We start from the raw sequence: 18005 nt of genomic DNA on the forward strand, positions 1-18005 counted from the left end.
AATGTTAGTTGGCTTTTATTTTAGTCTGCACTAAAATATTCTTAAAAAAATGGATGGAATAGTTCTTCAGTCATAATCTGACCTGCTATATCACAATAAGAAGTTCAGTAATAGTCCAGACAACTGGAGAAAAGTTTTGCACCGTTATGAATTACTTGGGAAGGGAGGAGGGAACAGTTCCTATGTTTCACATCCAGTCAGATGGAATATAACACATATACTGCATTTAGGACACTGCAGCATGGTTTTATTAGGCTTTTAGCTTATAGGGCTTGTTTCCAGCATTTACTAAGTGCTTCTTCTCAAATGCTAGTCCTGACTTAACAAATACCTTGTAATCAGGATACTATGCTCCAGTTGGCACTAAAAAAAATACATTAAGAGAGGGGCTGCAGTGGAGCTGTCACAGTCCTGTGAGCTCATTTATACTCAGTGGACACTATTGGAACAATAAGGACGGTTCTGGTTTCTAAGGTCTGTTGGACAGTAAGTCACTGCTGGTTTGACCAGAGGTGTGACAGAGACCGGCTTTCAGTCTGAGAGGAAAGGAGGAAAAAAAAATCACAGATAAAGTCAGAAGAACCTCAACTCTGCTATGAATGACACAAGGAATCTAGTCCCACATTGAACACTACAACATTCAGCTGCTTAGCAAAAAATAAGGCCTAGCCTAGCAGCTCAAGGGGTTTAAGAAAACAGTATCTTTTAAACATTTAAAGTTTACATTTTTTTCTAGTATTTGAAATGTTACACAATAGTGATGCAGTGTCATTTAAACCACAGTATATGTGGGAATTTCCTTGTTAGCAGAGCTTGAGTAGAACCCGTGCCTTAAAGTTTGGGCAGAGAAGCTAGCTTCCCCTTCAAGTTTTCAGCAAGCTTGTCCATGAATTCAAAGGTGTTCAGGTAGTCAGAACGTGTGACACTGTGGGGGAAACAAAACAAGACAGACATTAGTTATGAAGCTGCTCAGTGCTCAAAGTGACAGAAGACTACTCAGAGGGGTGTTTAAGCCCTTCTCTGAAACCAGCACAGTCATCTGTTCATCAAGATGTCTTTTTTTGTGAAAAGGCTCCAGAGAAGAGGTAGGCTAGGTGGTAATTTGCAGTGAAACACGTATTCACCCTAAGAAATGGACAGGATGAGATCTGGCCAGTGTACCCAGACTTAAAAAAAAAAGAACTGCAAAGAATCATTTATATTATTGTCCCCCCCCAAACACTTGTCACAATAGCAGGTGCAGAGCAACCTAGACACTAAGCTACTTGGGGCAGGGTGTGTTTCATGTTCTCTCTGTACAGCACCAGCTGCAGAAGAGCCCAGTTCTGTGACCAAACTCCAGCAATTCCTCACCATGTCCACTACTAAAACAACATTCCAACAAACATCAAGTAAAACCAAGCCCCTTCCAAAGAGAGGTGATTACTTTATTTACTTACTTAGGTAGGCCTTTGATACAGGCAGCAAGGTCTTTTGTCATGAAGCCTGATTCAATGGTCTCGATACACACTTCTTCCAGGGCAGCTGCAAAGGTCTTGAGGCTAGTGTTGTTGTCCAGTTTAGCTCTGTGAGCTAGTCCTCTTGTCCATGCAAAGATGGAGGCTGAGAGAAAACACTAGATTATTGTTCTTCTAGAACTCCTTAGACCCTTAAGATGTTGTACTAAACATATGCGGAACTGTTATTTTAACATTAAAAACACTGAAAACAGAAGAAAGTTGGGTGTTCTCTTTCCCATTACCAGACTATCTTCAGCTAGACATCCTTTATATTTTGTGCAGCTCTAAAGAAAAGCAGAACTTGGAAACTATCCCCTACCTCCAGCAGTATCTGTATCTGTTACTTATTTTGTTCCTTCCCAAGTCAGAATGAATGACCTGCAAAGGGGCTCTGATTACAAAGTAAGCTGCCCTTATGACACTCTTCTTCCTGGTATTACATTACATAGCATGGTCCCTGTGCAATTGTAGAGGAGTCTTTTCTTCATATACCATTCTAGATACATTTACACTTTAAGCACGTACATGGCTTAGAGAATGGCTGGGTTTTAGTTGAGCATCAGGAAGGAGAATAAAATAACCAAACAACCTAAACCTTTACTCCTCTGTGGCTATACACACATCATTTGGGGAAGAGTGAAAGCATGTTTCAAAAGCTAGCTTATGTCTAGCTTATTGCTCACATAAACTCCATTCCAGCCTGCTTTAGCTCCAGGGATCTCCATAGAAGACAAGTGCATTATGAACTACCAGTGTCACTACTCAGTAGTGTTAGGCTCTCCAGAAAGGATGCAGGTGTTCTTATACCAAACCTGTTCTTTTATGCGTAGAGATCACCAAAGGTCAGTGAAAGGCAGCTCACCAATGGGGTTAGTGGAAGTTTCTTGGCCTTTCTGGTGCATGCGGTAATGACGAGTAACTGTGCCGTGAGCAGCTTCTGCTTCAACAGTCTTGCCATCAGGGCAGATCAGCACGCTGGTCATCATCCCCAGAGAACCATAGCCTACGGAATACATGGCTCAAAAAGTTCAGTGTCTCCTTCAGAGAGCTCTATCTAAATTGCCCTTAATCCCCCCATCCTACAGAACTCTCCTAGCCTTGCTGTATTTGTCAACAGCAGAGCTGCTGCTGCAACTGACTGACTAGTTTTGACAGTTTAAAGTGACAGCTCATCTGAGCAGAAAGTACTGCTGAACCATAAGATAAAGACATGCAGACATTCTGCCCCACTTCAAGAACATTAATATTGCCGCCTAACTTGGTAGACAGTTTTTTTTTTTAAAACTGAAAAAGGGTAGTCTGAGACTCCTAAGCAAGCAGCATTCATGTGACAGTCACTATCTCACCCAGATGGGATAGGAAACAAATTTGGGTTCTGAAAGTTTTCTTGCTTATCTGTATAACGCTTCGTTGGGTTAAAAACTGGCTGGATAGCCAGGCCCAAAGAGTTGTGGTGAATGGAGTCAAATCCAGTTGGAGGCCGGTCACTAGTGGAGTCCCCCAGGGCTCAGTACTGGGGCTGGTCCTCTTCAATATCTTTATCGATGATCTGGATGAGGGGATCGAGTGCACCCTCAGTAAGTTTGCAGTTGAAACCAAGTTGGGTGCGTGTGTCAATCTGCTCGTGGGCTGGAAGGCTCTGCAGGAGGATCTGGATAGGCTGGTCCGATGGGCTGAGGCCAACTGTATAGAGTTCAACAAGGCCAAGTGCCAGGTCCTGCACCTGGGGCACAACAACCCCAAGCAGCGCTACAGGCTGGGAGATGAGTGGTTGGAAAGCTGCCTGGCAGAGAAGGACCTGGGAGTACTGGTTGATAGTCGGGTGAATATGAGCCAGCAGTGTGCTCAGGTGGCCAAGAAGGCCAACAGCATCCTGGCCTGCATAAGAAGCAGTGTGGCCAGCAGGTCTAGGGAAGTGATTGTCCCCCTGTACTCGGCTCTGGTGAGGCCGCACCTCGAGTACTGTGTTCAGTTTTGGGCCCCTCACTACAAGAAGGACATGGAGGTGCTCGAGAGAGTCCAGAGAAGGACGACCAAGCTGGTGAGAGGTCTGGAGAACAAGTCTTACGAGGAGCGGCTGAGGGAGCTGGGCTTGTTCAGCCTGGAGAAGAGGAGGCTCAGGGGCGACCTTATCACTCTCTATAGGTACCTTAAAGGAGGCTGTAGTGAGATGGGGGTTGGTCTATTTTCCCACATGCCTGGTGACAGGATGAGGGGGAATGGGCTAAAGCTGCGCCAGGGGAGGTTTAGGTTGGATGTTAGGAAGAACTTCTTTACTGAAAGGGTTGTTAGGCATTGGAATGGGCCGCCCAGGGAAGTGGTTGAGTCACCATCCCTGGAGGTCTTTAAGAGACGTTTAGATGTTGAGCTTAGTGATATGGTTTAGTGGAGGACTTGTTAGTATTAGGTCAGAGGTTGGACTGGGTGATCTTGGAGGTCTCTTCCAACCTAGACGATTCTGTGATACAGCACCTGCCAGTATGCTCACCACTGGTCAACCATTAGAATAGAAAGCCTCTTGGTTATTATATTGCTAGGAACTGCCATCTGGTTAGGAAGTACAACTAAATACATGGTTTGCATTCAATGGATTTTCTTGTTAAAGTGAAATCAGAATTGTTTGCTTTTTTGATAGCTCCATGACTGGCCACAGTTACAAAGTTTCCAAGACCCAACACCACCTCTTGGGCCCTTACATAAGATATGACAGAAGGCCACAAGAGACTGCTACTGAGTTTACTGCACTACAGCAGAGGAAGCATCTCATACCTTGTGCAACAGAATCAGACTGCACATCCCCATCATAGTTCTTGCAGGCCCAGACAAAGCCTCCTTCAGATTTCAGGGCCTGAGCAACCATATCATCAATGAGCCTATGTTCATACCAGATCTTCTTGGCTTCAAACTGGGACTTGTATTCTCTAGGAAACAAAAACCAGAATACCCTGATATATAAAAACAAGCTGCACAACTCATGCAAGTAACTGTGCATAGAGGTGAGTTAAACAACACTGAAAGAAATGTGCATCATCTTTGCTTTTTTCTTTTTCCTTAATTGTTATGGTCAGTGCAAGTCTGTTCAGAACCAGAGAGGAACCCATACAGAATCCATGGCTCTCTGTTAGAAGAGATCAACACCATAGCCAGATTTAGCAGAGCCTTAAATAGTAGTGTGTCCTGCAGGACAAGGGAGACTGTGATAGGGAAGCCGTACAGACTCCCGTAGTGAATTAACAACAGCTCATAAGACTGCAAAAAAATGTTTCTCCTACAGAATGACACACTGTAGTAGACAACCATCATAATTACCTGTCATAGATCTCTTGGAAGATGTCTTTAAAGCGGCCATCATATCTCTTCAGGATGGTATTCTTTGTGCTCATGTAGAGAGGCCAACCTTTAGACAGTGCCATTTGGAAGGAGCTGTGGGCAAAATCCTTGATAGACTGGTCAAGATTGAACATTCCCATTGCTACACCACCACAACCTGTAAGCAGAGAGAGAACAAATTTCAGCTGGATTTAATTTTGCTTAAGCATTTGCCAGTCTTATGACAGGCAGGCATTATTCCCAGATACAGTTTTCATTTTAAGGCTGGTTCTTTCAGGGAAAGATTCACTTTGCACTATCAGCTCAAAGCTGGAGCAGTCCTGTGGATAAGAAAGGTGTTCTTGTTTTACAGGTCATAGTATTAAGATGTACTTAGCTAATACCCCTAAGACGTTTCTACCTAATCCACATCTAAGAAGCAAAACTGTGACAGGAGTGAGCATGCTTGAATTTCTACTAATGGGATAAATAATGGAGAGTATTTTCCATCAAAGCAGCAGAAAGAGGTTTGAAGTAGGGGACTCAGTCAAAGCGAGAAGTGGGTTTGCTCCCATCAGTCTTCAACTACACTGCAGAACTAGCTCCAGCAGTAAGAGACTGCTTTTTTATTTAACCTAGCTCAGGTAAACAAGCCCCCACATGCATTCCTGCCTCTTTGATTGCATGTGGTTGGCATACCCTGCAGCTTTGTTTCACCTGCTCAGGCTCACTTCCTGCAAGTAGTGAGGAGAACATACCTGTCATCTGGGTGCAAGGTAAAGTCTTCAAAGGAGCACTGCGGAACCATCAACATTCACATGACTTAGACTGTATAATGCGGGTGTGTTATCAGCCTGAATGGGAGTGCCTTAAACTTACAGCCTAGCTCACCTGGGCGAAAGCAGCATTCAGATCACGTGAAAGGCTGGTTGGGGGGTGAAGGTAGGGTCTAGGGCTTCATGGAAAAGCTTCGTCACCTTCAGAGAACAGCTTTTTGTGCTTTTAAGTGAAAAAGGAGCTATGTTCTTAATTTCAAGCATCTTACTATTGCCACTTCTGGAGTTTGTTGTGCCTTTATCAGGGATCTTTGCTCTGGAACAACCCAGATTTATTTTACTATGAAAACAGAAAAAACAGTCTTTCCTAATATCAATCTGTCCTTACCTCCAGATTATTAGATGAATATGCATGCTGGATAAACTTCCTCTGGCTTTTTCCCTCTTTATCTGCTTGCCAAGATAGCAAGGTCACTTAAGTTGGTATTGGCAGGGAATGGAATTCTTGCTGTTACCAGTGAAAATACATGTTGTCCCCCTGCCTCCCTTAGTGAGTCAAGGGCAGAACAGGGTCTGACCAAAGATCGTAGCCTTAGGAGCCATGATTTCATAGTTAGCTGGACAACAGCTATTAAGTTTTATTCAAATACTTATTTGCATATAGGTAGAAAGCTTGTTGCAATCATACAATCCTACAGCCAATTAAAACCTCTCAATTCAGTGTCAGGGTTGAAAATATTAGTATAGCGATGGGACAAGCTTCCCTTGTGCATGGTGGAGGTGTGCTGGCACAGCATTTGCTTGTGGCGTGGGGAGCTCCCCCAGAGCAACAGCAGTAACTTGCTGCATCTGCACTACCTTGCTTTCTGCTTGCTGATGCAACACACTAGGCAGTGAATCAGACTGACAGCTAGGACTGCCAGACACCTCCAGTACAGGCTCTCCAGTCACTTAGTGAATGAAAACTTTAAAACTGACAGTTAAGCAGGTGAACTCTGGGTAAAAGACTGCAACAAGAGATAGAGATTCGGTTTCCTGTGAGCAAGAATGCCAGAGAAATCAAGTGTTACATACATATGGCAGTTTTGGGACCTGTTTCCCAAGCTAAATGCATACAAACTAGGATTCTGTGTTGTTTACATGGATGTATTAAGTTTTTTCAGCTAGAAACAATGCATTGCACACTCACATGCACAGGTCAGCATCAGGCTTCATATCCTGAACCCTCTGATCACTGACAGGCAAGATAAATGACTGGTGTGACGTTTTCCTCAGTCCTGCCCCTGAACACCCTGGATTCTAGCAAGGTGTATGTAATTGTTTTCACACAAAGCCCAGCAGCATCAGCACTCCCCCTCCTGAGACGAGCAATGCCTACAACCAGCACAACAACATTGCTAGGACACAAATACCTTTGGGACTCCATCTGTTAAAACAGAGTTAGAACCTACACAGCCAGGAGCACCCTTGTCAAATCTCCTTTCCGCCTTTTAGAGTTAGTGTCAGTTCTCATTTCTATTGAGAAAGACTGCTTAATAAAGAAGGGTACAAACCGAAAAGGTGTATAGAGCCCAGCAAGACAAACTAGAACCAGGAAGAATTGTACCTGAATTGTTCTTAAATACAGTTCCCCTCGGGTCAAGCACTGTTTAGCAAGTTTCCCTCTAATCAGAGGGGAAAGCATACATGTCATTACCAGAGTCATTATACAAGAACACGGCAGGTGGCCAGTCTAGTATGGTTGGGTATTTGACATGCTGCTTTGATCCCAGGAAGATTTCAAGTAACTTTCAGTACTTCCCAGATGAATAACAAAGGCTCTAACCTTCTCCTACCTCTGCCTCCTGAAGTCATATTGTACCATCAAACATACCCAACTAATAATTGAATTAAACCAAAACTACCAGTTCCAAGGAAAACAGAGATAGTACCTACTTTCAAAGTTATGGACCAGATAGGTGACTGGTTTGCCTCCATCTCCTGGAGTGTATGTCATCTCTACTTTTCCAGGCCCAGGTACCACAAAATCCGTTGCCCGGTACTATTAAAATAAATTGCCAATAAAGTCGCCATGATTATTTTATGTATCAGGAGGACAGAGCCATGAAGATAATGAGGGTAGGGTAAAGGTATAGAAAATACATAAACAATTATAAAACAATTAATTGTAAACAATTGTAAAAAAACAAGACAAAGAACATTGAACAGGCTGTCATTTACTCAGCCATGTGTTCATTGGACTATCTTACTGGAGAGGAGAAAGACAAGAACTCAAGAGTCTGCCTGTGTCAGAAGTGATTTTCCTCTTCAGGGGAAAAAGCCTGCAGATTCTTGAGCTCCATCAATTGTCAGAGCATATATTTCTGCAAATGCATAGAAGTTTTAAAGTGCCAAGTATCCAGAGTGTTGTGTGGTTTTTGAGTAGAAAACTTCCCTCTTTCTCCCCTCCAAGCCATTCATATCACAACAACTGATCACAAGAATAAAGAAAAATCATACAGCATCTAAACAAAAGCCACTACTTCTATCCATTGTATGACATTTGTAAGGCCAACTTGTAGTAAGAATTCTTGGAGTTCTGTAAATTGCTACACATTTTGCTCCTTTGAGCTGCACGGACTCAAAAGAGCCAACAGGTACTTCAAGTTTTTAAACGGTGTCTCATCTTCCCAACTGTCCAGAACAGTAGTATTTAAGGTCACATTTCCTTGAAATCTATCATCCGTTTTCATGTAGTTTCCCTTTTATTGAGAAAATCTGTTCCTAAGTTACAGAAGTATCTTGCTAGCATGTCCTTTACATTATTCCTTCCATTTTTATCTTATACCTTGGCAGGGTATTAATCCTCCCCTTTAATCCATTGTTTCTTATTATTTTGACCTTCTCAATTATTCAGTACTGTTAAGGATTTTGGACCACATTCTTTTCCATTGTCAGGACTTATTTTACCTTCCCACCCCAGCTAATCTTACAGCTTGCCCTCAGTGTTGGGTTTACCCATTTATTTAAGCAGTTACCTTTTCATGGAAAATCTTCCTTCTGTCACGCCTGGCTGCTTTACAGGGCATCATTTCCCAAGGATAACAGTATGGCTGATATTTATCCTCTGGACTGCCCAGAGGCCACTACACTGAGTGCCACACAACTTTTCATGGTCTTGTACTGCCTCTGCCAATGGACATTTCCCTCCTTCTATTCTGCAGCCTGATGTGCCCACTGTGAATACCAGCCCTGCAGGAGCACTGTCTAAACCCCAGTTGTTGATGTCAACCTTAAGAGGCAGAGCACAGTTTAAAAAAAACTATATAAAACAACTTCTCCCATTTTGAGAAGTCACTCAGATCGTTCACTATGAGCAACACTTGCCACCAGGAAGCCCTTATGAGAAGCAAAAATATGGGCTGTGTAAAGCATATTTTCTTAAGGCATTACTATGTAGGGAGGAGGGTTCTGTAGAGGTGAAGAAAACAGCTTAGAGGAAAGAGTTATATCCTGCGTTCAGGTATAGCCCTGTCTAATCCAAGCAGGGGTCCCTGAACACTGTTTATACAACTGCACTGTCCAAGGAACAAAGGCATGAAATAGGCTCTTCCACATTTTGTCAGGTGCTGTACAAAGTGCTAGCAAGTACCCACTCCCAGGTGGACTGCAAGGGATAAAGCAGCAGCACAGGGATGTCTGAGTGCTCTGAAGCTCTACACTAGTTCAGGACTAAGACTTTTCATATAGCAAGAAAAGAGGGGGGTAAGCACTGAAGTGACTCACTTGATCCCCATAAGCGTGACGGCCAATGACAATGGGTTTTACCCATCCAGACACCAACCGAGGGATGTTCTTGCAGATAATAGCCTCCCTGAAGACAGTTCCACCTAGGATGTTTCTAATTGTCCCATTGGGAGACTTCCACATCTGCTTCAGCTTGAACTCCTCCACTCTCTTCTCATCAGGAGTGATGGTTGCACACTTTATGCCAACATGGTATTTCTTTATGGCTTCAGCAGCTTCCACAGTCACTTTATCATTTGTAGCATCACGATGCTCAATGCCCAAGTCATAGCTATAACAAACCCACAAAGACAGTCAGAATTGCCCAGGGCATTGGTTCATGTCCAACAGGAAAAAAAACAGTCCCCATAGTTTCAGCACTCTACCCTAACTGAAGTTATTTCCCTCCCACTCCAGCAGCATTCACACTGGAAGAACATAGAGGCTGGTGGGAAGGTGGACAAAAAAAAAAGCTTCAGTTTATGTCTGAGTCTCTCTTCCAGTGTGGGACATAGCCAGTATCTCCTTTGCCTTCCATTCTAAGCTTCCTGACAGTGGAGCTTCCAGCCTGGGTTTTCCATGGCATGGAACAGCACAATCCCCAAGTGAATAAAGGCCTTTATTTCAAGCCTCTTGTACTGAGGGTTTTGGCTTCCTTCATATATTGAGTGTGTGAAGCAACACCAGGCTTCAGATTGAAGACTGTTTGACAATGGACCCACAATCCTGCTCTGGCAGCACAACTGCTGACAGTCCCCTCAAACAGAGGAAGCATGTTTCCTCCGCTGACTGTTTTACTAGCTTTTTGAGAACAATGGGTGCCCAGTGTGGGCTAGTCCTGAAGCATAGCCAGCTCTACATGAATCTAGCTATTGTGCCGGCTCAGCCAGGGGTCTGCTTTGCCTCCTCCCACCCCTCTTTGAAAATGGAGGTTCTCCAGACTACGTGCATGTATTATGCTGCTGAGTTCCTGTTTGTCTGGGTCTCAACACCAGCAAGAAAAAGCCTGATGTAGGTGGCATACAAATGACATCAGGAACAGGGGAAGAGGTCAGACCTGTGGGTTTAATAATGGCAGCTACCGCCAAAGGCCTCTTTTCCACACAGCTAGGAGCAACACAGCTGGATATTTATCTAATAATTATAGCTCAGAGGCTAGAAAGGGAAGGAATTGTTTATTCTGCTTGACCAGACGCTGTACATAGCGTGCATGTCCCTTTTGCCATAACAGCTGTATTTGTTTTTTCCAAAAAGGAAGCATAGGACAGCCTAGGCTCAGGGAATAATTGCAAGTTAACTCGCACTGCCAGCAGCAGAGGTCAAGCTTAGAGACAACATGGCAGAATTTGTGCCCTACAGCTGCCCTTTTGCCCTCTGGGCAGGTCTCCAGAAACCTGCTCAGAGTCCACAGATGTTAGGCTTCAGGCCGGGGAATGGCTGAAGAAACCCATGTTTCTAATTTTTTAGGCTGCAGGAAGCCATGCAGACTGCCCAGGTACTGGAAAGCAAAGAGAATAGATGAAAATGCAGACCATGGCCGTAAGGGAACTTCTTAGAGGCACAGCACAGAAAACAGGTAATTCCTTATTAAACATTCACTGTCTACTGCTGTGAAGAACCCCAAAGGTGCTTCCAGTGGAGAGTTAGCCAAACTATCTTCACCATGAACCCACAGTTTCCACAGTACTTATTGTAATTGGTCCTTTAGGTAAGCTGACCAGGAAGTCAGCCTGGCATTTTACCATTATACAAATGGGCTAGTAGCCTCGCTGCACTAGTGCTGGAAGAGCTACAAGGCTCTCAGTGCTAAGTGAAACCCGATCAATGCTTAATGACACATGCAAATTGTAGCACCAGTCGGCTGTATGTCATGAAGAGCAATTACCTGTGCAAATCCAGATCTACATAAGGAAATATCAGCTTTTCTTTAATTAGTTCCCAGATGACCCGTGTCATTTCATCTCCTTGCATCTCCACAACAGAGCCTCCATGGATTTTTTTAGACATCTTTATCTGTCGTAGATTAAAAAAAAACAAAACTGAGTTAAAATATACCAGTGATATACCAATACATGTATCCTGCATTTTCACAACACAATTAGTAGAGAGGTACTAACATTGCATACAGGACCTCTCCTGAAGTCTTGAGAATAACTAACTGATATTTTTCTCGAAGCCCCAGCTCCTAGAGAGATCTACCTGGAAATGAAATAAAAGATTAACAGCTGAGCATCAAGGGCCTGTGTTCTGAGCTTTAGTTATGGCTGTACAGAAGAATTTGAAAGCGTAACCAAACTGCTCCCCCCAAATTCCACAGAAATAGATGAGCACTTTTTAAGATTTCATGAGTTCTAATCCAGTTGCCTGTTTCTCTCCCTTTTTTCCTGGAAAATGGTTGTTAATGGGCATATATTTTAATGACAGCTCAGATTACTGGCACTGTTAATATTAATACATTATTGGATTCTTTATTAGCTTCCTTCCCCAGGGAAGATGAAAACAGGTACAGAAACCCAAGGGCCACATCAACAGTACTTTCTCCTGGCAAGCTTCTGCTGTTAAAATAATTACCAGACAGATTTTTTTTCTGTATGGTACAGAAGTTTCCTAAGATATTTGTTCAGGCTTTAAAAAAAAAAATCAACCCTGAACTCTACCCTTCCAGTTGCACTTTGTTCCTCGACAAAAAAACAACCCCACAAGCCACTGGACTTTCCTAACACAGTGCCCTGCTTTCTAACATCCATAGTTTCTTGATTCTCAACTCTGATTATGCAAGAGCTATGACTTGGCATTTTCTTCCTCCCAAGACAGTCCAGTTCTTGTATGCAGCTGCTAGGATAGTACAGTGAGATACCAAGCCCTTGTGCCTGAATTTACACAGTCTCACAGATACCAAGGTCCATGAATGTCTTTACCTATATGAATAGGCCCTGTGTTCAGGAGGGCGCCTAATTCTGGATGCAGTTATTCAGAGGTACAAGGTTTGTAGTGCAAGGGCTCCAGGCTATAAATGCATGGGGAGACTGCTCCCAACAGCAAGAGCTACGAGAAAAAAAGCAAGCAAATACTCAGTAACTCACAGCCTCATATTGCTCAATTTCACATGAGCACATAAACTTGAAAAAATGAACTAGTCAGGCACTTTTACCCCAGAGGAAGATAAAATCTTGGCTCACATTAGATCTTTCTAGTCCTCATGGAAAGCTTTAACTTAATGATTTGATCACACGCAGTGTCTCTACTCAGTTTATTTATGCAAGTATTTCATGCCTAATTTTCAGTGATGACAGCTTAAATATGGACCTTCTCACACTCCTGTGGACAAGGCACAGGGTTACTGGCCAGGAGACTTCAGTTCTGCTCTTGGCACTTACGCGTTCAGAGAAACTTTGGTGATTCATTTAAGCCAAAATGTACAGACTCTCACCCACCAGCACTTCTTTTGTGGTTTGATCCCTACTTAAGGGAGGCAAATCAGACAATGTCAGTCTCCCCAGAGCAACAGGTTTTGCAAAGCTAGCTTCAGACCTACATAGCAGCGTTGTCACAAGGGGAAAACAAAGGTACATGAGATGTGCCTGCACTTGAGATACACCTCCACCAAGATGTGGAAATTGCAGCTTCTTAAGCAATTCTGACAGTACCATATGTGTTCGTCTGATCATGGCAGCAGCACCTTTCCTCCCCTCAAGCCCTTGCTCTGCGTACAGGCACAGCACTGCAGCATCCTCCGTCTTCTGAGCACCAGAGCTGGCACGCCAACAGGTGCGTTTCCCCGGAGCACATATTCCCTGCAGTGTCACTTGTCCCCTTGGATTTTGCACTCTCCAGCGCTGCCAAAGGTCAGCAGAGTCCTTTTCCTACCCCACCCCTTCTCAACCATTTAACCAGAGCAGCTAAACACGAGCGTTTAACAACCTCCGAGCTCCCCTGGCTCTGCAGCGAGGACCGGGCCCCACAGCCGGCAATCAGCGATTTCAACACCTCAGCTCACGTCTGCAGAAGCCGTCTCCCGACCAGGCCTGCCCGGGGGCGAGCCGGGGCGGCTGGGGCAGGCCTTGCCTGCACTTGTCTTCCAGCCGCATCGCCCCCAGCCCCCCCCAGCTCACCCAACCCACCGGCGGCGGGGCGAGGCCGGGCCCAGCGGCGAGCGGCGCCGCCGGTACCGAGGGGCGGCGGCGGATCGCGAAGGGAGGATCCGCCCGCTGCGGGTCTCCCTGCCCAAAAAAAAAACAAAACCCCGAAAAACGCCAAGCCGCCGTTCCGGGGCCTCCCCGCGGGGCGAGGGCACGGCACGCCCGGGGGGAGAGGACAAAAGGCGCGGCCCCAGCCCACCCCCCGCTACCTGCGGCGCGGCCCGGTTCCTTCTGCGGCACTCCCGGCGGTGCGGGCCCGGCCGCCCGCGGAGCCTCTTATGGGGCCGCGCCCCCGCCCGGCTCCTCCTTGCTGCTGCTCCTCCTCCTGCTCCTCCTCCTCCTCCTCCCGGCGGCGGGGCGGGGCTCGAGGCCGCCGGACACGGACACGGCCCCGAGCCCGGAACCGGCCGCCCCCCGCCCGGCCAGCCCGGGCTGTGCCCCCCACTGCCGGGCAGCGCCTGCCCGCGCCGCGCCCTGCCCGCCGGGACGGGCCCTGCCCAGCCTCCGGGCAGCCGGGAGCGGAGGCGGCACGGAGGCCCGGGGGGTGCTGGAGCGCTGCCCCCTGCCTGCGGGGCCGGCCGGGGGGTCTCGGCAGCCCCGTCCCGCAGGTACCCGGCCGGAGGCGGAAGGGTTGGGGCCGACTGGCGCTGCCTCGGCCGCCATCGGCGGCGATTGCGCAGGGCTGGCGGCGGGCTGCTAGGGGCGGGAGGGACAGCCGGCCTCGGCACGGCCCGGCCCGGCCCGCAGGCGATCGGCCCCGGGGGCTTTAAACGGTGCCGAGGCCCGCGCGGCCGCTTTGCCCTGGGGAGCCGTGCCCGGCCCCGCGAGGCGAGCGCCGCCCCCGCAGGAGCAGCGGCTGCGTCCTGCTGCTCCTCGGGGCTGCGGCGTGGCGGCCGCGGGCGTGCGGGTCCCCGGGCTTCCTTCTTGTCGCGTCCCGCCAGGCCCGAGCCGGTCACGGAGAGGGGAGTTTGGCTTCCTGGAAAGCTGCTGTTTTATCTCGTGAGGGTGCTTTGCAGGCGGCGGTGTGGGGAGCCTAGGCCTGTCCTGCCTCCAGCGTTTAGGAAGCAAGTGCCCGGTTGCCTTAAGCATTGAAGAAACGATTCCAGATTTACCTGAAGGCATTTCCTGTGAGGTCTGGTGTCCACGCATGTTCAATTATCTGTTGTTTGAATAGCTTTGTAGGAATGCACAATAGTTAAATATACTGTGGCTTGCAGGGGAGAAAGATGTGGAAGCCTTCTAGACCATAACACAAACTTATATAAAATATGACCAAAAATTCTCTTAAAACTTTGTTCGTGATGTCTATTTTTTTTCCTTATGGTTTTGTGAATACTGGGAGAAACTGATCTAGAGGTGCTTACTGTACAGAGCAGTAAGTAGGTCCTGCAGAGCCTTACAGACTCTAGATGTGTGCCTTTGTGCGCTGCTTGTAGGAGTGGTCAGGCACTGCCCCGTGAGCTGCAGCAGCTGGGGAGCAGTTCCACTGCCACCCGGCAGCCACGTGGATTTCCTCTGGACTGCGAAGATTTTTCGTGTCGGTTCTTAGAGCTTGGCAGAAAGCATTCTAGCCAGCAAAATACACGTATGCTCTGGGGAGCAGCAGGGGAAACTTGAAACCTTCTCTCATGAAGGAGCGTGTATCAGCTGCAAAGCAGGAAGCGGACTTAGAGGGCTTTGATCCTTGGCGTGGATAAAGGGTGTCAGCCGTCACTTGTGTGCTCTGTCAGCTCCCTGTGTTCCAGCTCTGTCAAATATTTCATCAAGACTTGCTTGAACAAAGATGAAGGTAGTAAGCGCCTTAGCTTGTGGGGATAGACTGTGGGCTTTGTGAGGTGGAGTGGAAGAAATCAGGTGTGTATTAAGGTTAAATAATACAGAGTGTGGGAAGGTATGACTCTTGGCCATATGAAGGCTTTGATACACAGCAGGTGGGATCAAGAAGTATGACTTCCCCTGATATAGACAGCTTTTTTTTCCCTCTCCTCCTTCCCTTGATGTAGCTACTTACGAAAACAAGGAAGATGGGAGGTGTTACATATGACAAGAGACCACAGGTTGGGTTGCTGCCCTGGTGACTTGCACAGGGTCATTGTACCACAGAGGGAAAGGAAGCAGTGTGCCACCAAACAAACTTAGTCTTTCAGTCCTGCTTTCAGTTGCATTTCATTTATTTCTCATTCTGAAGTTAACCTGGCCAAATAGCCAGTATGTCGTGTGCTTGCTGAGGTGTTCCAATTTTCTTGTTACAAGGGCTATGGAGGTCGCAGAATTGATAGCTCTTCTCTTTAGATGTAGTACATTGCATGCGGAGCCTCCATTTGAAAACTTCAAGCAAGTCAGTTCCCACAGAGCATCAACCACAGCATGCTGTCAGACAGCCTAGTGGCTGTTTACTTTCTTAGTCTGGTTGCTCTGGATGTTGCTCTAGCAGCTCTGAATTGCTGTCTCTGAAGATGCTGCTATCTTGCCACTGACCAGACAGGGGACTTGGGCTCCTAATTTTGGCCCTCTGACCTGTGCTAATAGCAGATGTTTGCGGTAGGTGGGGTGAACACCTCCCTCAGCATCTAATGAGACACCTCCACTTCAGCTGACTGAAAATGTTCTGCTTCACCACCCTGTGTATAATGCATGTTGCTGAACTCTTTCCAGGGCACGTGAAATGGCAGCAGATGACAAACGGTCTCCGACACTGGATTCTGCCGGTGATCTACCTCGTTCTCCTAGCAGTCCATCTCATCTCACTCACTTCAAACCCTTGACTCCTGACCAGGATGAGCCTCCTTTTAAATCGGCCTACAGTTCTTTTGTAAATCTCTTTCGCTTCAGCAAGGGTAAGTGCTTGGGGGAACGTGTATATGTGGATTTTGCGTCCTGTCGATTTTGTTGATGGCCTTTGCTGCTGCATAAACTTGTAAAATCACCTCCGAACATAGGAGTGTAATGTAAGACTGCTGGCTAATCAGATGGTGAGCCAGTCTTTTGCATCTTGCTCTTGGGTGACATAGTAGAGCTGTGCCATGGGAGAAAACAGGCAGCATCTTGCAGTTAGTACTTGTTGGCTGCCAGTGAAGGTCGGAGACAAGCTAGTCTGCAGACAGTAATATATATAGCTTCTTATCTGGGTGTTTGGATGTCCCTTGTCTTTATGAAACTTTCAGGGCTAAAAGCAGGAGTAACCCTCTGTCAGGCTATATGCATGAAATATCTGCCTGCCCTTTCAAAGCAAGTTCTTATTCCACACTTAATCCACTCCTCACCTTCCTGTGTGTCTTGTACCTTTATTTGGGTGTCAGACAGCTGAGTTACAATAAAGCAGCGTGTTTATACGAAGTCCGTTCTTAATTTGCATGGCTTAAGTGTTCCCGTATAGTGTTATGAAAGTTTTTTATATATAAAAAGTACTATTTGATGTTGGCCTTTGTGTTGCATGTGTCAGGAAACATGTATGTTTTCAGTAAGCAAGCTCTTAAAGAACTGTGAGTTCTTGCTTTTTGCTTCTTAGAAGAATCTTGCATAGGGTGGTGAATGAATGCACCATGGTGCATCATACAAAAGCTGCAAGTATCTTTGCTGGAGATGGCAGCCTGGCCACCTGCTTTTGTTTAATGTGTTCATTTTCCAGCTCTGTCAAGCATACTTCTGAAACATTTGGGCTGGGAAAAAAGGGCCAAGATTAATTTTTTTTTCATAAGCAAAGTGTTCTCTTAAGACTAATTACTTCTTATGACTGCTGTTAGTTTGTACAGTAGAACGTCACTTGTCCTGATTAATTTATTGAAAATAACATGAACTTGGTCAGTATTGGCTTCACTTGTTTGTTTCTGGTAAATGTAGCTGGAGTCAGCAAAATATTGTTTTGAAAGTATGGAAAAACAGCTTTGAAACAGCACACAAAAAGGGCATGTTGCTGGAATCAGTGAGAACCTGTCCGTACTTGATCCTCTGACGGAGAAGGGTGGTTTATTAAAGGCTGCAGTAACTGTAATGTGACCACAGTACCAGCTTCTAACATAACTGAAAATCTCCTCTCAGGGCAGAAGCTGATAATAAAAGGTAACTATTCCATATATCAAGAATTATTCACATTTGCCATTTTTTTATCACTTTTTACATTAGGGATATTTCTGCAATAGCTTGAGCCTTGACAGACAAGTTCTACATACTGGCCTATTTCCACATTTTTATGGCACTTTTCAGACTAAAAATTCATGTCCTTTGTGATGTATAATAATGATCCAAATGAGCTGTTCATGAGGGTTTTGCATGTGATACTGTTTTTTTCTGTCACATATGAACCGTTGATTTCTTGTTCTTTTTGTCACCTCCAGATGATGGCAGGCTTTCATCCTCAGCAGAGAGAGCAGAGGCAGCACAGGCTGATCCACAGGCGCTGAGTGGTGGCTGGTCCAGTCCTCAGCATCCCACCAGGGCTCAGTCTCTGAGGTCACCAGTTCCTTACAAAAAACAACTATCTGGTGAGCTGCAAAGAAGATCTTCTACAACGCTGGGTA

At 46.0% G+C, this 18005-nt stretch overlaps 2 protein-coding genes across 8 annotated transcripts in view; one reads left to right on the top strand and one right to left on the bottom strand.

Moving 5' to 3' along the window:
- On the bottom strand, positions 1–13831 carry IDH1 (isocitrate dehydrogenase (NADP(+)) 1). 4 transcript variants are annotated; one of them, XM_080600483.1, is made up of 11 exons: positions 13698–13733; positions 12268–12394; positions 11467–11548; positions 11235–11362; positions 9350–9641; positions 7520–7625; positions 4809–4986; positions 4269–4420; positions 2362–2502; positions 1440–1602; positions 1–925 (listed from the first exon to the last, which is right to left on the bottom strand). In XM_080600483.1, exons 4-11 carry the CDS (start codon positions 11354–11356, stop codon positions 832–834), a joined length of 1248 nt encoding a protein of 415 aa, XP_080456609.1. In that variant the 5' UTR covers positions 11357–11362; positions 11467–11548; positions 12268–12394; positions 13698–13733; the 3' UTR covers positions 1–831. The 4 variants fall into 4 exon arrangements, with proteins under 4 accessions (XP_080456609.1, XP_080456608.1, XP_080456607.1 ...); XM_080600482.1 differs by lacking the exon at positions 12268–12394 and having other exon boundaries at positions 13698–13775; XM_080600481.1 differs by lacking the exon at positions 11467–11548 and having other exon boundaries at positions 13698–13766.
- A 13-nt stretch (positions 13832–13844) lies between these two features.
- PIKFYVE (phosphoinositide kinase, FYVE-type zinc finger containing) overlaps positions 13845–18005 on the top strand; it is a 62349-nt gene continuing 58188 nt past the window's right edge. Inside the window, exons 1-3 of one of the 4 annotated variants that reach the window (XM_080600305.1) lie at positions 13845–14096; positions 16144–16325; positions 17823–18002. In XM_080600305.1, coding sequence (XP_080456431.1) covers positions 16154–16325; positions 17823–18002 — 352 coding nt within the window. In that variant the 5' untranslated portion in view covers positions 13845–14096; positions 16144–16153. Of the gene's footprint in view, positions 14097–14177; positions 14621–16143; positions 16326–17822; positions 18003–18005 lie in introns of those variants that run through there. The other 3 variants (XR_013953771.1, XM_080600304.1, XM_080600303.1) reach the window with 3 other exon arrangements.

Source organism: Anser brachyrhynchus, assembly GCF_964034855.1.
Source record: "Anser brachyrhynchus genome assembly, chromosome: 7".
NCBI lineage: Eukaryota > Metazoa > Chordata > Aves > Anseriformes > Anatidae > Anser > Anser brachyrhynchus.